We start from the raw sequence: 19793 nt of genomic DNA, 5'->3' as shown, positions 1-19793 counted from the left end.
TTGGTGTTACGGGGAACGGTTGCTCGCCTTCTGTCTGTGGTCACCACACTGCTTTTTCCTGCCTGTTGGGGTGCTCTGCCTCCCTCCTCCTGTGTGCTGCTGTCCTTGCTCTGAATGTCCTCCTGCCAGGTTAGGTCAGTTACTATATCATTCACCACCTTGTCTTCCACTTCCGCACCCTGGTCTTCCTCCTGACTTTCTGGCAATTGTGTCTCATCATCATCCACCTCTTGTGACACTTTCCCACCGTCACCTTCGTATGACCGTGCCTGCTCAAATATTTGGGCATTGCTACATGCGATCTCCTTTTGCCCCGCTTAAAGAGGACCAGGTGAGACGTCCGAATCTATAAATGGAAAAGTGAACAGCTCTTCGGCGTGTCCAAGTGTGGGATCAGTTGTCTCTGGGCACTCGGCATGGTGGGAGGAAGGAGGTTCAGGGTGAGGAATATGCGGTCCAGACTCACAGCTACTGAGACTTGACCGTGTGAAAGACAGGGTGGTAGTGGTGGCTTAGTGAAGGAAGCATTATTTGCTATCCAACCAATAGCCTTTTCAAACTGCTCTGTGTTCAATAGTGGTGTATTGCGGTCCCCTATTAATTGGGACAGGAAGGTCGAGCGAGAAGATGTGGGTGTTTGTTGTGGCACAATTTCACGTTGCCCATGGCCTCGGCATGCACCATCACGTCCAGTTCCCCGTCCCTTCTCACGTGCCTTGCCCATTTTAAATGGAGGACAATATCTTCCACGCTCACTACAAATGGCTGAATTTGGAGCAAACTTATATGTGATCTGTGTGATGGACAAACCACAGTTTTAAATTGCTGGCCTGTAGGTAACTATTTTTAACAGCGTCGACCTCGTGTCAATAAGTTCACTGACACACTGCAACAAAATTTCAATGGAGGCCAAAAATGGCAGTATTTTCAGCACAATTATATGTGATCCGTGTGACGGACAAACCACAGTTTTAAATAGCTGGATTTTTAGCGCTTTAATATGGAAAGGACCTGGCTGTATTCTGCAGTGCCAACAAGCAAATGGCGCAGATAAACGGTGTTCTCTGGATTGCTTTTTAAGCAAATAATTAGGATTAAGATAAAAAATAAATTATTCTGGCCCCTGATACCTGGGCCTATTTCTACAAATATCTGTAAAAGCACCAGCAGACAGAACTGGAATGGACCCTCTTGCTATGTGCACTGCAGTCTGCTATATACCCTGCCTGCCTGCTTAGCATGGCGGTGCCAGGTCTGATACAGACCTGATGACGCTGTGCGGCCAGCCAATCACTGTAATGCAACAACCAACATGGCTGCGGCATTACAGTGTGTGGCAGAAAATCCCTGCATGTTGATTGGCAATATAAAGAGCGCCAAACATGCAGGGAGGGGACTCGAGCTCCCGCCGAGCAACCCCGGAAAGTGTCACAAGAGCAGTGAGATGCTCGGGCATGCACCGAGCAGTAGCGAGCATGCTCGCTCATCACTAGTTACGGTTCATTACAACATTCCACTCTAAAGCGACAGAATTACGTGACTGTCTTATCAAATCATGGCCCATCTTAATGGCTGACCCCATATTGGCAAAATATCTACCAGAGAGACAGCAAATCACCTTCAGAAAGGTAAAAAATCTCAAATGTATGTGTACCATGTGGTAGATGTGTGGCGTGTCCTAATGTCGAACATGCTAACTCTTTCACAGATTCCCAGGGCTCTAGGACCTATTACATCACCAAACCGATAACTTGTACTTCTAAAGCGGTGGTCTATTACGCGATATGCCGGTGTCCTAAAATCTATGTAAGGCTCACAACAAGACAACTTAAGACAAGAATACGTGAACACGTCCTAGGTATTGAAGCGGAGGTAAATGAAACTGATATTTCTACGTTAAAAACTATTCCCAAGCATTTTAGAATACACCATAAGTGTGACGCATCTAAACTTAAACTTCTGGGTATTGACATGATCACCACTAATATTAGGGAAGGTAGAGTGAGTCAACTATTGGCCCAGAAAGAGAGCAGATGGATTTGGACTTTAAAAACACTCCATCCATTGGGCTTGAACGAAAATATTAGTTATGCCCCATTTCTCTGATCACCTATATCCACATTGTTTTAGCTATTTTTCTATTTCTTTAGGCATTACATGGTGATTGGCATGTTTGTATACGTGATATCTAAATTTATATCTGTGAATGATGTTGAGGACTTCCATTCTGCTATTGGATAACATGGACATAATTGCTGGCGCTGTATGGTCTCTCAAGATCTGTAACTTTTTTCTGTGTGCGCATTTTTTGTCCATACAGTTATTATTGTATATCTTTCGCTTTATAGATGAATATTTTGAGAGATATTTTCTTATATCTTATTATGCATTTATACTATGATCTCATATAATCATGTTATACTTCATGCTTTTCTTAAAGATATACTTTATTTGTTTGGTCATGGCCAATTAACTTCTCTGACTTATATATAATTGGCTATCGCCTATACCCCTTAGATATATATATACATTTGGGATGTGCAATTATTGACAGTTTACCCCATTATGCTTTTTTTCTCTCCGGTTGTATTTGACTATATATGTCTGTGGACTGGGCGGTACGCATGGCTTCACTGTTCTCTGTGGTGTCCTTGCTGGTCGTATCAATATGTGCTCCATGACGCCCGGTCACGTGGTTCCCCACGTGCTTGCGGCATCATGGATCATATGACGCGGTAGCCATGGATGCCGCAGTGTAGCGGTGATTGCCATGTGTCATGCCACGCCCTCCCTACACCCATTGGCGGAGAGACTACACCCCTCCTTTTCTATTGGCTCAAGGGTTTCTAAACCCTACCCACCTTCATTGACGCCACCTCCTGACGAAGGCAGCCGTGCTGAAACGCGCACCAGGGTGAGTGCCATTGAGGAGCGTGTTCACATCCACTGTGGCTGTAAGTATTCTATAGGATTCATGCTACACTCTTTTTGGTGCCGTTCTTTAATCTTTTTTCCTACTTAGGTGCATTTTCTTGGCTTTTATATCTATTAGGATATACTTTTACCCTGTAGCCTAAGAGGTCAGGGCACTGATACCACTTATAAAGATCTGCTACCCCCGGTATGAGCTATCTATATTAGTACCTATATATAGACAGCGGTATGACTAACCTCTTATATAGCAACTACTTCTGACCTACCTCATAAGCACCTGCACTTTTATTGAATGCTTCACTGCATTTTAACAATATAATCTTATTTTTTGGCAGCCCAATTATGTATTTACATCAGAAAAGAATCATGTTAATCTGTCTCATGCTCCTCATTAGTGATCCTCCATTGTTTTACTATTAACTGTCTCTGTGATTCATATTTTTTTCCTGTATAAATTATAATTAATACAATTTTGTAATTTTTTCACTATTATATGGGACTCTGACTTGAAGTTTTTTTCCTCTTGTTTCTTATGTATGGAGGACTATGTGGGGCCCATTATTCTGCATGGAGAACTATGTGGGGCCCATTATACTGTATGAAGGACTATGTGGGGCCCATTATTCTGTATGGAGGACTATGTGGGGCCCATTATACTGTATGAAGGACTATGTGGGGCCCATTATACTGTATGGAGGACTATGTGGGGCCCATTATACTGTACACTGGTTGGCCCACGACTTTGTCAAAGTTTTTCATTTTGGCCCTCTGCATGTTTTGTGTTTTACATCCCTGATGTAAAATCAGTATGGGTAATGTACATGGAAATGGCAATAATGGAAAGCTGCTAATTGGACTTTGCTACAAGCCTCCTAATATAGCTGAACACGTAGAGGATGATATGCTGCAACATATTAGAAAGGCAACAAAATCAAGTCATGGTCAAAAGTGTTGGATCCATTGAAATTGTTCCAGAAAATGAAGTCATTCTCCCAGAAAATTATTGAAATTACAAGTTTTGTTATACACGTTTATTTCCTTTACATGTATTGGAACAACACAAGAAAACAGAGAAAAAAAGGCAAATTGAACATAATTTCACACAAAATAGGCTGAAAAAAATTGTTGACACCTTGCAAAAATTGTGGGTAAACAACTTTGTTTCAAGCATGTGAAGTTTGTTCAAACACAATTTTGGCAAGTAACAGTTGTGGACAATATGAAAGTCACAACTAAAACCAAATAAAAAAGGGAGAAGTTGATTCAATCTTTGCATTGTGTGCATATGTGTGCCACACTAATTTTGGAGAAAACAGAAAAAGGAGAAGAGAACTGTCTGAGGACTTAAGAACCAAAATTGTTGAAAAATATCAACAATTTCAAGGTTATAAGTCCATCTTTAGAGATCCACATGTTCCTTTGTCCAAGGTGCACAGATAATCAATATATTTACAACCCATACAGTCAAATATGGTGGAGGTTCAAAGGTGTTTTGGGGTTGCTTTGCTGCCTCTGACTGTGTGCAAGGCATCATGAAATCTGAAGATTAGCAAAGGATTTTGGTTCACAATATAGTGCCTAGTGTCAGAAAGCTGGGTTTGCGTCCTAGGTAGTGTTGAGTAAGTATGTTCCATTAACCCTTTCGCCAAGTATGCTCGGGCTGAGCTCCAAGTATTTACAGCTTCTCAGTGATATGTTTGAATCACTCCCATGTGCATGATTTGCAACTGTTTGACAGCTTTATTACATGTGAGGAATGTCTATTTCTTACATATTCCTCACATGTAATAAAGCTGTCAAACAGTCACAAATCATGCACACGGGAGCGATTCAACCATATCACCGAGCAGCTATAAATACTCGGAGCTCGCCCGAGCATGCTTGGAACAGAACATACTCGCTCAACATTAGTCCTAGGTCATGGGTCTTCCAGCATGACAATGAGCCCAAACATACTTCAAGAAGCACCTAGAAAATGGATAGAAACAAAGTGCTGGAGAGTTCTGCCCAGCAATGAGTCTGGATCTAAATCTCATTGAACACCTGTGGAGAGATCTTAAAATTGCTGTATGGAGAAAAATATTAAAATTTGAGAGTCCTCAGTGGTTGATACCATCTTTTCAGTTAGCCATTAGTCAGTAAGCTTTCGAGACTACTCAGGTCTCTTCATGAGACATAGTATAATACAAAATCCGAATAGTCACATATTTATGCACAACAGGGCACAGGAATAATGCAATAGATAAGACAAGTGACGTGAAGCAGAACTATCAGTTTCGGAAAAGGATAAGCAGTTGTGGCCGTAAAAATGTGTGGACACAAGTAGATCTATTCTTTTTTTCTTTGTGGCGATTAGAATTCATCCTTGTTTTAAGTTTTTGCCTTGTCTCCCCTACATACAGACCCCCAGTTGGACATTTGGTACATATAATTAAGTACACTACATTAGATGTGATGCAGCTGAAAGTACCTGGGATCTTGTGGTCCTGATGTGAGTTGGGAATCTTTATCTTGTCCGTGGTCATTATAAATGGACAGGTTTACATTTACAGTTGGTGAGGATGAATTGTATAAGTTTCACCACAAAGGTGAAACTATCCTCCCGGTACCTTCTAATTCTAACAATGTTAGGTTTCTGGGAGATTATACTTGTTCCTTTTATTTTTGGTTCTCCTTAGCTTGCCTTCTTTGCCATATATGAATGTGTTTTTGTTTTTCATTCAGGGTTTTCGGATTTTACTTCATACTTTCCATTCCCCTTGTTGACAATGTGTTGTGGCCTCCCCTCTGGTTCCTCAGGAGGTATGAGAAACTCCTCACCGACTTATTAGGGAGTTAGGTCTGTGGTGGCGTTTTTAGTTGTACAGCTAGGGGCTTTCTTGTCTGTACAGAGACTAGTTGGGTGTAGTTGCGGTATTCTCCCCTGTGTGGGTTCTCCGGTGGTTATCAAGATGCGCTTTCTGTTTAAAACATTTCCCACATTCTGAACATGAAAAAGGCTTCTTCCCTGTGTGAATTCTCTGATGTTTATTAAGATGTGATTTCTGTCCAAAACATTTACCACAATCTGAACATGAAAAAGGCTTTGCCCCTGTGTGGGTTCTCTGATGGTTGATAAGAGTTGATTTCTCTGTAAAATATTTCCCACATTCTGAACATGAAAATGGCTTCTCTCCTGTGTGAGTTCTCTGATGTATATTAAGACATGATTTTTGTACAAAACATTTCCCACAATCTGAACATGAAAATGGCTTCTCCCCTGTGTGAGTTCTCTGATGTATATTAAGATATGATTTCAGTACAAAACCTTTCCCACAATCTGAACATGAAAAAGGCTTCTCCACTGTGTGGGTTCTCTGGTGCTTAAGAAAACTAGATTTATGGTTAAAACATTTTCCACATTCTGAACATGGAAAAGGCTTCTCCCCTGTGTGAGTTCTCTGATGTTTGATAAGAGTAGATTTCTCTGTAAAACATTTCCCACATTCTGAACATGAAAAAGGCTTCTCAACTGTGTGAGTTTTGTGATGTTTGATAAGATTTGATTTCGCTGTAAAATATTTTCCACATTCTGAACATGAAAATGGCTTCTCTCCTGTGTGTGTTCTCTGATGGTTGATAAGAGTTGATTTCTCTGTAAAACATTTTCCACATTCTAAACATGGAAAAGGCTTCTCCCCTGTGTGAGTTCTCACATGTTTGATAAGATTTGATTTCTTTGCAAAACATTTCCCACATTCTGAACATGAAAATGGCTTCTCCCCTGTGTGAGTTCTCTGATGTATATTAAGATTTGATTTCTGTACAAAACTTTTCCCACAATCTGAACATGAAAAAGGCTTCTCCTCTGTGTGGGTTCTCTGGTGTTTAAGAAAACTAGATTTCTGGTTAAAACATTTCCCACATTCTGAACATGGAAAAGGCTTCTCCCCTGTGTGCGTTCTCTGATGTGCGATAAGATTTGATTTCTCTGCAAAAAAATTCCCACATTCTGAACAGGAAAATGGCTTCTCTCCTGTGTGAGTTACCTGGTGCCTAACAAGACTTGATTTCTGATTAAAACATCTCCCACACTTGGAGCAAGAAAATATATTCTTCGCTGTGTGAATTTTTTGATGTTTAAGAAAAGACTTTTTGAGAGGAAAACTATTTCTATATTCTGAATGTGAAAATGGCTTCTTTGCATTAGGAGCAGTTCGTTTTTTAATGCTTATTTTGTGACTTTGATTTTCCATAGTAGTCGGTAATGAATCAGAAAACAGGATCTGTTTCAAAGGATCAGATGACAGATCATTGCAGTGAAGGGATGATGGTAAATCTGGAGTAATGGCATTCATTTCAGTTGTATCCTGTGGGATCTCAAGGTCATCTGATTTAAAAATTGAAGATGTCAGCTGTCCCTCTGATCTCCTGGTACAGACATCTGCCAAGAAGAAAACCAATTATTATTTTTTAATAAAGAATCCTTGAATTTTATATTTTTGAACATTTCTACTTAAATTGTCTGTAAAAAAGGCAAGTTATATAAAAAAAAATCACTTATTCACCAGGACAATGACCATCTAATAGAAAACCTCATAGGATGAAGCAGTGGAGCGTGGTGTTCAACTGTTTGTTCATTCTGGCTCCCAAATATGGAGTAAAAGGCGCAGGCTCTGTCCAGCCACTAAGATTAGGGTGCCTGGGACCAGTAGTACTATCCAGTCTTGCAGTATAGGTGTGTGTGCTGTCCAGGTGGAGTAATCTGCTCCCTGGTTCAGCAATTTGGAAAGCACCGCACCCTACTAAAGCTGGAAGCATATTGCCGGAAGCTGCCAGATACAGCCTTGTTCTCCTCTGGTTCAGTCCTCTGTGCTCATCTCCCGGCTTGTGTATTTGTTTCCAGCTGTGACCTCGGCCCGTTTACTGACTACTCTTGTGTCTTCTGATTTTGTATTTTCTCTATCCTCTTGGTTCTGACCCAGCTACCTGACTGTTCTTCTTCCCATCTCACTCCACCGAATAGCAGGTAACACCGTGGCCCAAGCCTAGGGGTCTCTGTGTAGGTTCAGATCCATGTAGAGGTGTTAAAGGGTGATGAGCAAAGTAATTTGTGAAATCTGTAAACAGGGTAGATAGTGACAAGCCTGTGCGTGGTGGCCATCTTTTGAGCATTCCTAATAGCTAAATGGCGCACCTTTCTTTCTTAACCTGCCATGTGCCCAAACAGTAGTGTACAACCGTATATAGGGGATTGTCAGATTCAAAAGAAGTTGGAAAATAATTTGTAAGGTCCATTTGTTTCCTATTATCCTTTGTGAAGAATTCCGAAGTTATCACCACATAAAGTGACACACATCAGATTTGAAAAATGGGGCCTGATTAGAAACATAAAACTGTGGGAAGTGGTTAAATCAGAGGATTACTGAAGTCAAAAACTGTGTCTACAGACAATAACACATCTACTGAAATGATCAAACTCAACAGTCTTCATCAGAGAAAAATGAGTAACTAGTGGTGAAACCTCTCTGGGGTAATTGGAGTATGGGGCTCGGTGGCTCTTGGCAATCTAAACTATCATAAGGGCCAATATTTTCTGGCAGATGAGTGTCAACAAGAAATATTAGACGTTAAAGTGAACTTTTTTATAATACTGCAGAGCTGAGGTGTCTTAAATTTAGATCTTGGGCATTTGGAAGAGGCAATGGAGACCTTTTTGAAAGACTACAAGGGAGTTACAGACTCACATAAGTGAGGCCGGCCGATCCCACCACAATCAAACTATCATAGAAAATGAACTTGTAAAAAAAAGAAAGAATATATAAACATGTAACATCCCCAACAACAACGTATGTATGAAGGGAGAAATCCAACACTAAACTGGAGTTGCACTCATTTATGGTTGACCATTTGGCGCGAACAAGCCGGAACCCCGAACACGAACCTGAATTTGAAATGACGAACAAATTCACTCAATACTATTTATGATGTGGAGTGAATCCATGAAACCAGGGCTGGAGCCAACACATCTCCTGCAAGCGTGAATAAATGTATATTACAGCCATCAGCCACGCACAGCTTAGAGATATATCATAGCACAGGTGGAATGTTTTTTATGTAGTTTATCACAATCCTGTTTGAAGTTAGTTGGTTTTAAAAGAAATTGAACAGTCAGGATAAAGGGAAACTCTGCTGTTATTGTACAGAAATTCACACGTGTCCCTCACTGGACATTTAATGTTATCAATCAAAAAAGTGAAGTTTGGCCAGAAAGACTGGACCTGGTCTTGTAGGAACCATATGAGAACATTCAGCAGCACAGAAGGGAGAGAAGGTAGATTCATCCAATAAGATATCAGGGTTCCAGGAAGCCAACAGCATCATTACCCTCCGCTTTCTCTTACAGGCCCATCATAATATTTTTCTTCAAGTGATTTTCTAATTTGTCAGCACATTCTACATACGCTGTCATTTGGCTTTATAGTTTACAGACCTGGGCAGGTAACGGTCAGCGTCTCCTAATCCCAGGGGTAGGTAGATCCTCCAGGTTGTAAGTTCTATAGAAAAGGGCTTTCACAATTACACAAAGTAATTTGAATATTTTCGGACGGAGGAGAATGTTGTGGTCAAGCGGCAAAATGGTGATCACACGATTGTGATACGGCCGGACTACACCACCGATAAAGTAGCCACAGACAGGGACTGAGAAGAATCTGTGACTTCTCTGTATTCAGTGGTTACTACTCACCTGTGTAGTCATATGTAGGAATCTCCTCTTTACACCGCTCATCACCCCTCACATATGTCTCTGTATTAATATGGGTCAGATCTTCACCCTGAAACAAATATGATAAAAGTCAAAGACAGATGGAGAAGTCACATCTATGATCAGCTCTAATCCTGCCATCTCCACCGTTCTCATTACACAAATATAAAACATAATAATGGTGGATAAAACAGAACTGAAGACAAGACCTTTACAGCTGTCTACACATCATAGGGGAAATCTCATGATATCTTCTCTGTATCTACCTGAGGAACATTGGGATCTTCTTGTTTACAGTCCTGTGGAAGAAGAGGACGGGGACATCTCTCTGGTGTTGTCCTCTTACTGGATAGATCTGGAGGAAAGACATACAGGGACTGAATTCATTCTTTACATACAGATAATTATAGGCCGTGTGTATTTAGTCCTGTCTATTACCTGGTGATGTGAGGGGCTGGGGAACCTCCATCACGATGTCCCTGTACAGATCTTTGTGTCCTTCTAAATACTCCCACTCCTCCATGGAGAAATAGACAGCGACATCCTGACACCTTATAGGAACCTGACACATACAATGATACCGTCATCCCCCAATCCCTTCATAGCTTTACTATGAAATGTCCCAGCATTCCTCATTCCTGGCAGTGTCACCTCTCCAGTCAGCAGCTCAATCATTTTGTAGGCGAGTTCTAGGATCTTCTGGTCACTGATGTCCTCATGTATCAGGGGGTGAGATGGAGGCCCCATGATTAATCTCTGGTTATGGAGAGAAACATTAATAAATCTCACTACAGACATTTCCAGAGTCCTCACCTCTCCAGTTCTGTCCATCTGTTATTCCCATAGATAAGAATGATGTAATGTGACTTCATCAGAATCTCTCACCTCTCCAGTAAGCCGGAAGAGGATCTCTAGGGTGAGGTGTAATATCCTCTCCACCATCTTGTCCATCATTTTCCTGGATAAATCAGCAAAAATGTTCTTATATAGACGATCTTCACTGAGAGGATCCAGTATTTTAGAGATCTGAATGAGGAAAAGATAAGCTGATTGACCATTTTTCTGCAAACGATGATGCGGAATCCAAAATGTACCACGAGTACCCTTTATCCCTTAATCTGGTGTTCAGGTCTATTGCCTGTATACTAAAATCTGTGACATTCGAGCAGTACCTTCTCAACCATAAAAATTGTCCCTTGGGTTTTCCTCTTTTTATGGGGATGGGGGTGGTGGTTATCCCTCTTCAATAGTTTATTAGTCATTGAAGGTTTATGGTAGATGAGTGGCCCATTACAATCCTTCTTGATCAGTACATGCAGGAAAGGCAACTGGTAATAATTGGTGTTGGTCGGCTCCTTTAAACAAAATGTACTTTTCAGGTTATATTCTCAGTACCCTCACTTTTCATCCCTTCTTTTGAGGTCCACACAGTCAGACTCTACTGGCCCTTCTCCCTGCGAGTGGCGGGTGTGTATCGCCCTGCGGGCCCCTCCCATCAGTTTGTGGATCACTTTGCCACTTGGCTTCCACACTTTCTATCCTATGACATCCCCACCCTCATAATGGGAGACTTTAACATCCCAATAGGCAATTCCCTCTCCCCATCTGCCGCTCATCTTTTATCGCTAACTTCCTCCTTCGGCCTTTCACAGCTTACTAATTCTCCTACACATGAAGATGGAAATACTCTTTGACCTGATCTTCGCCCGGCTCTGTTCAATACATGACTTTACTAACTCTCCTCTTCCGCTCTCTGATCACAACCTTCTTTCATTCTCTGTCAAGAACTGTCACCCTGCTCAAGACACCCCCACTTTCCACACTTATAGAAATATACATGCCATTAACACCAAGAAATTTATGAAAACGTTGCAATCATCATTGGCCCCAATCTCCTCCCTCTCATGCCCTGACTCTGCACTGAAGCATTATAACGAAACATTGCAATGCGCCCTGGATGAAGCTGCACCTCCTACACAGAGAACAACTCGGCACAGACGGCGACAACCCTGGAACACGCTGCAAACACGTTTTCTCCAGTGGGGCTCCAGGTGTGCCGAACGGCTGTGGACAAAATCTAATCTGGCTGAAGATTTCCTCCATTATAAATTTATGCTTAAAACCTATAACTCCGCCCTTCACCTCTCCAAACAAACCTACTTTAACAACCTCATCATCTCATGGCCCAATAATCCTTAACACCTGTTTGACACTTTTCACTCTCTCCTTAATCAAACAGCACAGGCCCCAACCACCAACCTCAGCACTGACGATCTGGCCAATTATTTCAAAGAAAAAATTGACCATATCCGACAGGAAATTTTCTCTCAATCCCCAAATGTTATGCATGCTCCTTCCTCCCACACTGTATCTTGCTCATTTTCTGACTTCGAACAAGTCACGGAAGACGTGACAAGGCTCCTTGCTTCCTCTCGCTCTACCACCTGCACCAGTGTTCCTATTCCTTCACATCTCCTTCAGTCCCTTTCTCCAGCTGTCACCACTCACCTAACTAAAATATTCAACCTCTACCTCTCATTTTGTATTTTTCCCTCCTTTTTTAAACACTCCAGCATACATCCATTTCTTAAAAAAACACCCCTCGACCAGAACTGTGCTGTTAACTACAGACCTGTTTCCAATCTTCCCTTTATATCTAAACTCCTGGGACGACTGGTCCACTCCTGTCTAATACGCTATCTCTCAGATAACTCCCTTCTTGACTCTTTACAATCTGGTTTCCGCTCTTTACATTCTACTGAAACTGAACTCACTAAAGTTTCTAATGATCTACTAACAGCCAAATCTAATGGTCACTACTCCCTGCTGATTGTAATGCTGTAATGCACACGCCCGGGCTGAGCGGCGTGTGCGTGTGATTCCACTGGACCGTGCCGGAGAGTGAATGCCTGGAGGGGCGTAACTAGGTATTCACCCGATCCGACCAGGGTCGCACGACGGCATACGACGCCAGTGCACCAAGGAGGAACCGAGCAGAGGGACCAGGTGCTACTCCAGGACAGACCCCGGACACGGCTGTTGACCCACACAGGGGAATACAGGAACAGACTGGTAGGCTGGCACACAGACTGGCGGGAAAAGGCAGGCACGACTGGTATGCAGGCAGGCGGGTATGCAGGCAGGGGGGTACAGGCAAGCACGGCTAGAGTGCAGACAGGGAGGCACTAGCAGGTAGGAACACAGGCGGGATAGAACCCAGTACACATTGGGACTCAGGAACAGAACCACAGATGTGGCGGACAAACACAGCAGAGTGAGGCCGCCCAGAGAGGTGAGCAGGGCAGGACAAGACCGCCTGGAGCGGTGAGCAAGAGTAAAGCAGGACAAGGCCGCCTGGAGCGGTGAGCAAAGGGTCTGAGCTGAGCGAGACTGCCGGAGCAGTGAGCAAGGAGTCAGAGCAGGACGAGACCGGCGGGAGCAGTGAGCAAAGGAGTCAGAGCGGAGCGAGACTGCCGGAGCAGTGAGGTAAAGGAAGAGAGCAGAACGAGACTGCCGGAGCAGTGAGAAAGAGGGAGCTGAGCGAGACTGCCGGAGCAGTGAGGTAAAGGAAGAGAGCAGAACGAGACTGCCGGAGCAGTGAGAAAGAGGGAGCAGAGCGGGCTAGAACCGCCGGAGCGGTGAGCAAAGGAGTCAGAGCAGGCTAGAACCGCCAGATCGGTGAGCAAAGGAGTCAGAGCAGGCTAGGACAGGGCTCTGTTCACACGGAACAGACAGGAAGGGAAAGGCAGAGCCAGATACCCACAGGGTACTTGCACAGATACCCACAGGGTACTTGCAGTGAAGTAGCGAGTGGACCACAAACTCACAAACGGGAGTACAGAGACAACAAGCAGGAGCAAGGTACGAGTACAGACTCTGCAGAAAAAGGAAAGGAACGGACATAGAGGCAAAACAGGTAAAGGATAGGAGAGAGTTCAGACTGGAACTAAGTGTACGGAAGAGACCGACACTGCAGCGGGATACAGGAGCGGGTCTGGGAATACGGCCCCCAGAGAGGCGGGACGAACAGGCAAGGAGCGTGTTCAGACAGGACAGACAAGATACAGGAGCGGGTCTAGGTAATTGGCCCCTAGAAGGCGGGAGGAACAGGCTAGGAGCGTGTTCAGACAGGACAGACAAGATACAGGAGCGGGTCTAGGTAATCGGCCCCAAGAAGGCGGGAGGAACAGGCTAGGAGTGTGTTCAGACAGGACAGACAAGATACAGGAGCGGGTCTAGGTAATCGGCCCCTAGAAGGCGGGAGGAACAGGCTAGGAGCGTGTTCAGACAGGCCTGGAAATACAGCCTCCAGGAAAGGCAGACAAGAGAACACAGAACGGGACCTGGCACCTTCAGAGTGCAAGCACACACTGAATGAAACACAATGCTCAGGCAGGGATTGATTGGAGCAGCTGAGTTATATACCAGGTGACAGACAGCAATAGGCTGAGGACGCACAAGGGGTGTGACCCACAGCAGGTACAAAAAGCAGGAAGTGATCGGGCGCCGCCCTTAAGCAGCAGAAACAGACACAAACAGACAGCATGGAGGGAAGCCAGAGAGACATTCTGGACTGGAGACCAAGTGCGCGCTCTTGCACAGTGGGAGATGGACCACTATGCAAGGTCGCCGCCAGGTATGTTACACTGATTCTCCTGGATCTCTCTGCAGCATTCGACACTGTGGATGGGGTTCCGGTTGTTTTCTACTGGTCATGAAGATCCACGTATACTCGGACCCGGTGTCCGGTATATGCTAATAATATGTCCGAGACGGTTGGACTAGGGGACGTCTCTCCTTCCCCTCCCCGCTCGCTAGCCCACCCTGAGAGTTGGGGTACTCGGAAGCCGGGCGACTGTGCAGGGTGGATGTAGTTGCGGCCTAGGCCCGGTCAGTGCCCAGGGTTGTCACATTAAAAAGTTAAGGGCTAGGAGGGACGGCGACAGTGATTCGAATGGTGTGAAAGACTACGCCGCCTGTGGTTTCTGGTGATCCTCCACCAACGCTGCATTCAGTCCTCTGAGGCAGGATGTAGTGGCAGCAGCAGATGGTACTACTCCCCACAGGAGGAGCAGGGCCTCAGGGCAGAGGAAGCAGGAGGATGGGAATTGTAGTGGGAGATGTGGTGCGGTGTCGTGCAGTGCCGCGTTGCAATAAGAAACCGGAGGCCATAGGGGTAGTCTTCCAAGCTTTACTTACGGTAGAATGCACAGCCCCAAGGCTTCTCCCTGCTCCTCACGGCGCGCTGCAGCCACCAGGACCGGGGGTCGACAACCTCCGAGTAGTTCAGGTGCTTTGGTCAGGACCCCGCACCAGAGTGTTCCTAGACTTTTCCCACTAGGTCCTCTCCTGTCTGTGTGTGGTACGTGTACTAAGGCCGGGTCTCCCTCTGGACTATGCACAGAACAAGGGTACGGGTGGCAACTCCGCTCCGACCGTTACCCGGTGGGATCCACTGAGCCTCCGGGCTTCTCCGACTAAGACTTAAAGTGACAGAGTCAGATATCGGGGGCCGGTACCCCTTTTGCAGCAGGAATCCCTCTGACTAGGCCAGAATAGTGAGGACAGGTGGCGTATACCGCTCCGTCTGCATCCCCCTGGGATACTTTTGCCTGCAGAGCTTGTCTCCTCTGCTCCACTCCAGGCATTCTTGGGTAGGGACCTTGACCGGGTAGAGACAGCCGTTAACTCTAACCCGCTCCTCGACTCAAGGCCAGAGTACGAGGACCGTGTCCCCATCAACTGCAGGTTCACACAGAAAGCCACGTTCAGTGATGAAGATCACAATCAAAAGACCATAAGCCAAAGATGGCTGTTTATTAAATATGAATTTTGTTGTGTAACCTAAATGTGCGTCCTCCACCCTCACCCACTACTAGGTTCCCCCTATCTTTTGTCCCCCCCCCCCCATCTCCACTTATCCCGGGTGGGGCAGCACCCTGGTGCATATGAGCCCCCCCCTTAGGTGGGAGAGGTGTAGTGTTGGATGCAGAGGTGGGGTCCTGACAGTTACACCATCCTTACCTCGAAGGGGAGATACCACACCTCATTAAAGAGATGCAGTACCCCTGTGGCGACCGAACCCTCAGGGCGCCACAGATCTACCTCTCTGACTGCTCCTTCACTGTGTCTTTTGCTGGCTCCCCTTCTTCTCCCCTCCCCCTTATTGTCGGGGTTCCTCAAGGATCAGTCCTAGACGCCCTTCTTTTCTAATTATATACCACTCCTATTGGACAAACAATCAGCAGATTCGGTTTTCAGTACCATCTCTATGCTGATGACACCCAATTATACACCTCTTCTCCGGACATCACCCCTGCATTATTACAAAATACCAGTGATTGTCGTTCCGCTGTCTCTAACACTATGTCCTCCCTCTATCTAAAATTGAATCTGTCAAAAACTAAACTACTCCTATTTCCTCCCTCCACTAACCTATCTATGCCCGATATTGCCATTTAAGTTTGTGGCTCCATCATTACTCGCCAGCAACATGCCCGCTGTCTTGGGGTCATACTTGATTCAGATCTTTCCTTCACTCCTCACATCAAATCACTCGCTCGCTCGTGTCATCTACACCTTAAAAGCATCTCTAGAATTAGAAATTTTCTTACCTTTGACTCTGTAAAAACTCTTATGTAGCTCTTATTCATTCTCGTCTGGACTATTGCAACTCTTTACTTATCGGTCTCCCTCTTTCTAAACTTTCCCCTCTCCAATCCGTCGTGAACGCAGCAGTCAGGGTCATATTCCTTGCCAACCGACACAACGATGCCTCTTCCCTGTGCCAGTCATTGCACTGATTGCCCATCCAATACAGAGTTCAATATAAACTTATCACTCTTACCCACAAAGCTCTTGATGATTCAGCACCGCCCTACATCTCCTCCCTCGTCTCAGTCTACCACCCTACCCGTGCCCTCCGTTCTGCTAATGACTTAAAACTAAAATCCTCCGTAATCCGAACCTCCCACTCCCGTCTCCAAGATTTCTCGCATGCTGCACCAATTCTTTGGAATGCACTACCCAGGACAATTCGATTAATTCCCAATACTCACAGTTTTAAGCGTGCCCTAAAAACCCATTACTTTAGACTGGCCTATCACCTCAACATACTTATCTAACTGTCCCAGTTTGGCCCATATTAAAATTTTCTTCAAAATCATGTTCATACCATCCATGCACTGAATAGCCTCTGTCTGTACTGTACACATACTGGCTGGCTATCAGTTCATGTAGTGTTATGTACTTACCCTATTTAGTATATTAAGGCAGTATTATACAATGTATGTACATTTTACCTTTTGTGTCTCCCCTATTTCCTTATAGACTGTAAGCTTGTGAGCAGGGCCCTCACTCCTTTTAATATCTGAGTTATGCTTATTCTGGAAAGTCTGTATAAGTCCCCCCTAAAATTGTAAAGTGCTGTGGAATATGTTGTCGCTATAAAAATAAAAATTATTATAATAAATTCAGATGTAAATCTAAGGTCCACTCTATTGATGTTGAGTTCCCCGACAAATTAAAAAGATTGTTCACTCGTCCCTGACCAGATGATAAAAATGTAGTCAATATATTTGTACCATACCCCAATATATGTCTGCCACCACTTATAATCATGTCTGAATATTGTGGATTCCTCCCACCAGTCCAGGGATAAGTTAGCATATGAGGGAACACAGCGGCTCCCCATTGCAGTACCCCTGAGCTGGTGGAAGTACTTCATGTCAAAAAGAAAGAAGTTATGAGTAAGAGTGAATTTTAGAAGATCCTCCATGAAGTCATTAGGTCTGCTACACTCTATTGATCTCGATTTCAAGAAATGTCTTACTCCTCTGATACCATCCTCATGCAGTATATTACTGTACAAAGCCTCGATATCTAGTAAGGCCTGCTCCCCTACATGCATGTATACATGCTCGAGGGTCTACAGGGGAGCAGGCAAAGGGAAAACCATTTTCCAGATGGATTATTTCAACTGTAAAATCTCAGGTGGTACTGGGGGAACATTATACTGTGGGGGGCATCATACATACTGCATAAGGGGGACATTACATTGTGTGGGGGCATCATACATACTGCATAAGGGGGTATAATGGGGGCATCATACATCCTGCATAAGGAGTACAATGGGGGCATTACACTGTGTAGGGGCATCATACATCCTGCATAAGGGGCATAATGGGGGCATTACACATCCTGCATAAGGGGCACAATGGGGGCATTACACTGTATGGGGGCATCATACATACTTCATAAGGGGCATAATGGGGACATTACAGTGTGTGGGGGCATCACACATACTGCATAAGGGGCATAATGGGGGCATCATACATCCTGCATAAGGGGCACAATGGGGGCATTACACTGTGTGGGGGCATCATACATCCTGCATAAGGGGCATAATGGGGACATTACACTGTGTGGGGGCATCATACATACTGCATAAGGGGCATAATGGGGACATTACATTATGTGGGGGCATCATACATACTGCATAAGGGGGTATAATGGGGGCATCATACATCCTGCATAAGGAGTACAATGGGGGCATTACACTGTGTGGGGGCATCATACATCCTCCATAAGGGGTATAATGGGGGCATTGCACTGTGTGGGGGCATCATACATCCTGCATAAGGGGTATAATGGGGGCATTACACTGTGGGGGGCATCATACATACAGCATAAGGGGCATAATGGGGGCATTACACTGTGTGGGGGCATCATGCATCCAGCATAAGGGGCATAATGGGGGCATTACACTGTGTGGGGGCATCACACATCCTCCATAAGGGGTATAATGGGGGCATTACACTGTGTGGGGGCATCATACATCCTGCATAAGGGGCATAATGGGGCATTACACTGTGTGGGGGCATCATACATACTGCATAAGGGGCATAATGGGGGCATTACACTGTGTGGGGGCATCATACAATCTGCATAAGGGGCATTACACTGTGTGGGGGCATCATACATCCTGTATAAGGGGTATAATGGGGGCATTACACTGTGGGGGGCATCATACATACTGCATAAGGGGCATAATGGAGGCATTACACTGTTTGGGGCATCATACATCCTGCATAAGGGGCATAATGGGGGCATTACACTGTGTGGGGGCATCATACATCCTGCATAAGGGGTATAATGGGGGCATTACACTGTGGGGGGCATCATACATACTGTATAAGGGGCATTACACTGTGGGGGGCATCATACATCCTGCATAAGGGGCATAATGGGGGCATTACACTGTTTGGGGCATCATACATCCTGCATAAGGGGCATAATGGGGGCATTACACTGTGTGGGGGGCATCATACATCCTGCATAAGGGGCATAATGGGGGCATTACACTGTGTGGGGGCATCATACATCCTGCATAAGGGGTATAATGGGGGCATTACACTGTGGGGGGCATCATACATACTGTATAAGGGGCATTACACTGTGGGGGGCATCATACATCCTGCATAAGGGGCATAATGGGGGCATTACACTGTTTGGGGCATCATACATCCTGCATAAGGGGCATAATGGGGGCATTACACTGTGTGGGGGCATCATACATCCTGCATAAGGGGCATAATGGGGGCATTACACTGTGTGGAGGGCATCATACATCCAGCATAAGGGGCATAATGGGGGCATTACACTGTGTGGGGGCATCATACATACTGTATAAGGGGCATTACACTGTGGGGGGCAGTAAAGGGGTCCTGTACTATGAGAACAATACGTTTCCTCCCTTCCTGTCTCCATAGTTGGGTCGTATTTATCTATTACAGGAAACAGAACAAAAACCAGTAATGGGGACTCCACATACCTCCACCTGCAGAGCCGCCACCACATATATGGCTGCTCTGTGCGCACAGGAGCCGTGATGAGGTCACAGAAGGGGAGGAGTCAGGGGTCACATGATCAGGGGCCTCAGTGGATGCAGGACTCTGCTGTGCTGGTTGTCATGGTGCTGGATGAGCTGAAGTTTATGTGTGGGGTCAGGAGGGGTTTACAGTGTGGATGTAGCAGAGCCGCGTGTGTACGAGGTGTACGGAGCAGAGCCGCGTGTGTACGAAGTGTACGGAGCAGAGCCGTGTGTGTGCGAGGT

General features: G+C 45.0%; 1 protein-coding gene across 1 annotated transcript; it reads right to left on the bottom strand.

Annotated features, from left to right (window-relative positions):
* Window positions 1–4717: 4717 nt before the first annotated feature.
* On the bottom strand, window positions 4718–19572 carry LOC141176212 (uncharacterized). Its single transcript, XM_073660199.1, has 7 exons — window positions 19512–19572; window positions 10565–10705; window positions 10331–10435; window positions 10118–10241; window positions 9946–10034; window positions 9662–9749; window positions 4718–7357 (listed from the first exon to the last, which is right to left on the bottom strand). Exons 2-7 carry the CDS (start codon window positions 10631–10633, stop codon window positions 5829–5831), a joined length of 2004 nt encoding a protein of 667 aa, XP_073516300.1. The 5' UTR covers window positions 10634–10705; window positions 19512–19572; the 3' UTR covers window positions 4718–5828.
* Between the last annotated feature and the right edge of the window lie 221 nt (window positions 19573–19793).

The sequence above is a fragment of the Phyllobates terribilis genome, unplaced genomic scaffold (genome assembly GCF_046119375.1).
Source record: "Phyllobates terribilis strain yellow unplaced genomic scaffold, ASM4611937v1 Scaffold_17__1_contigs__length_24005725, whole genome shotgun sequence".
Lineage (NCBI taxonomy): Eukaryota > Metazoa > Chordata > Amphibia > Anura > Dendrobatidae > Phyllobates > Phyllobates terribilis.
This window is presented reverse-complemented; position numbering and strand designations above follow the sequence as displayed.

Excerpts from the sequence above, each read along its gene's own strand:
- LOC141176212 (XM_073660199.1), bottom strand. The coding sequence starts at position 10,633 with ATGATGGACAAGATGGTGGAGAGGATATTACACCTCACCCTAGAGATC. Across the intron at positions 10,035-10,117 it reads CCAGCCCCTCACATCACCAG|ATCTATCCAGTAAGAGGACA; the intron begins GTAATAGACAGG and ends TCTTTCCTCCAG. Across the intron at positions 9,750-9,945 it reads AAGATCCCAATGTTCCTCAG|GGTGAAGATCTGACCCATAT; the intron begins GTAGATACAGAG and ends TATTTGTTTCAG.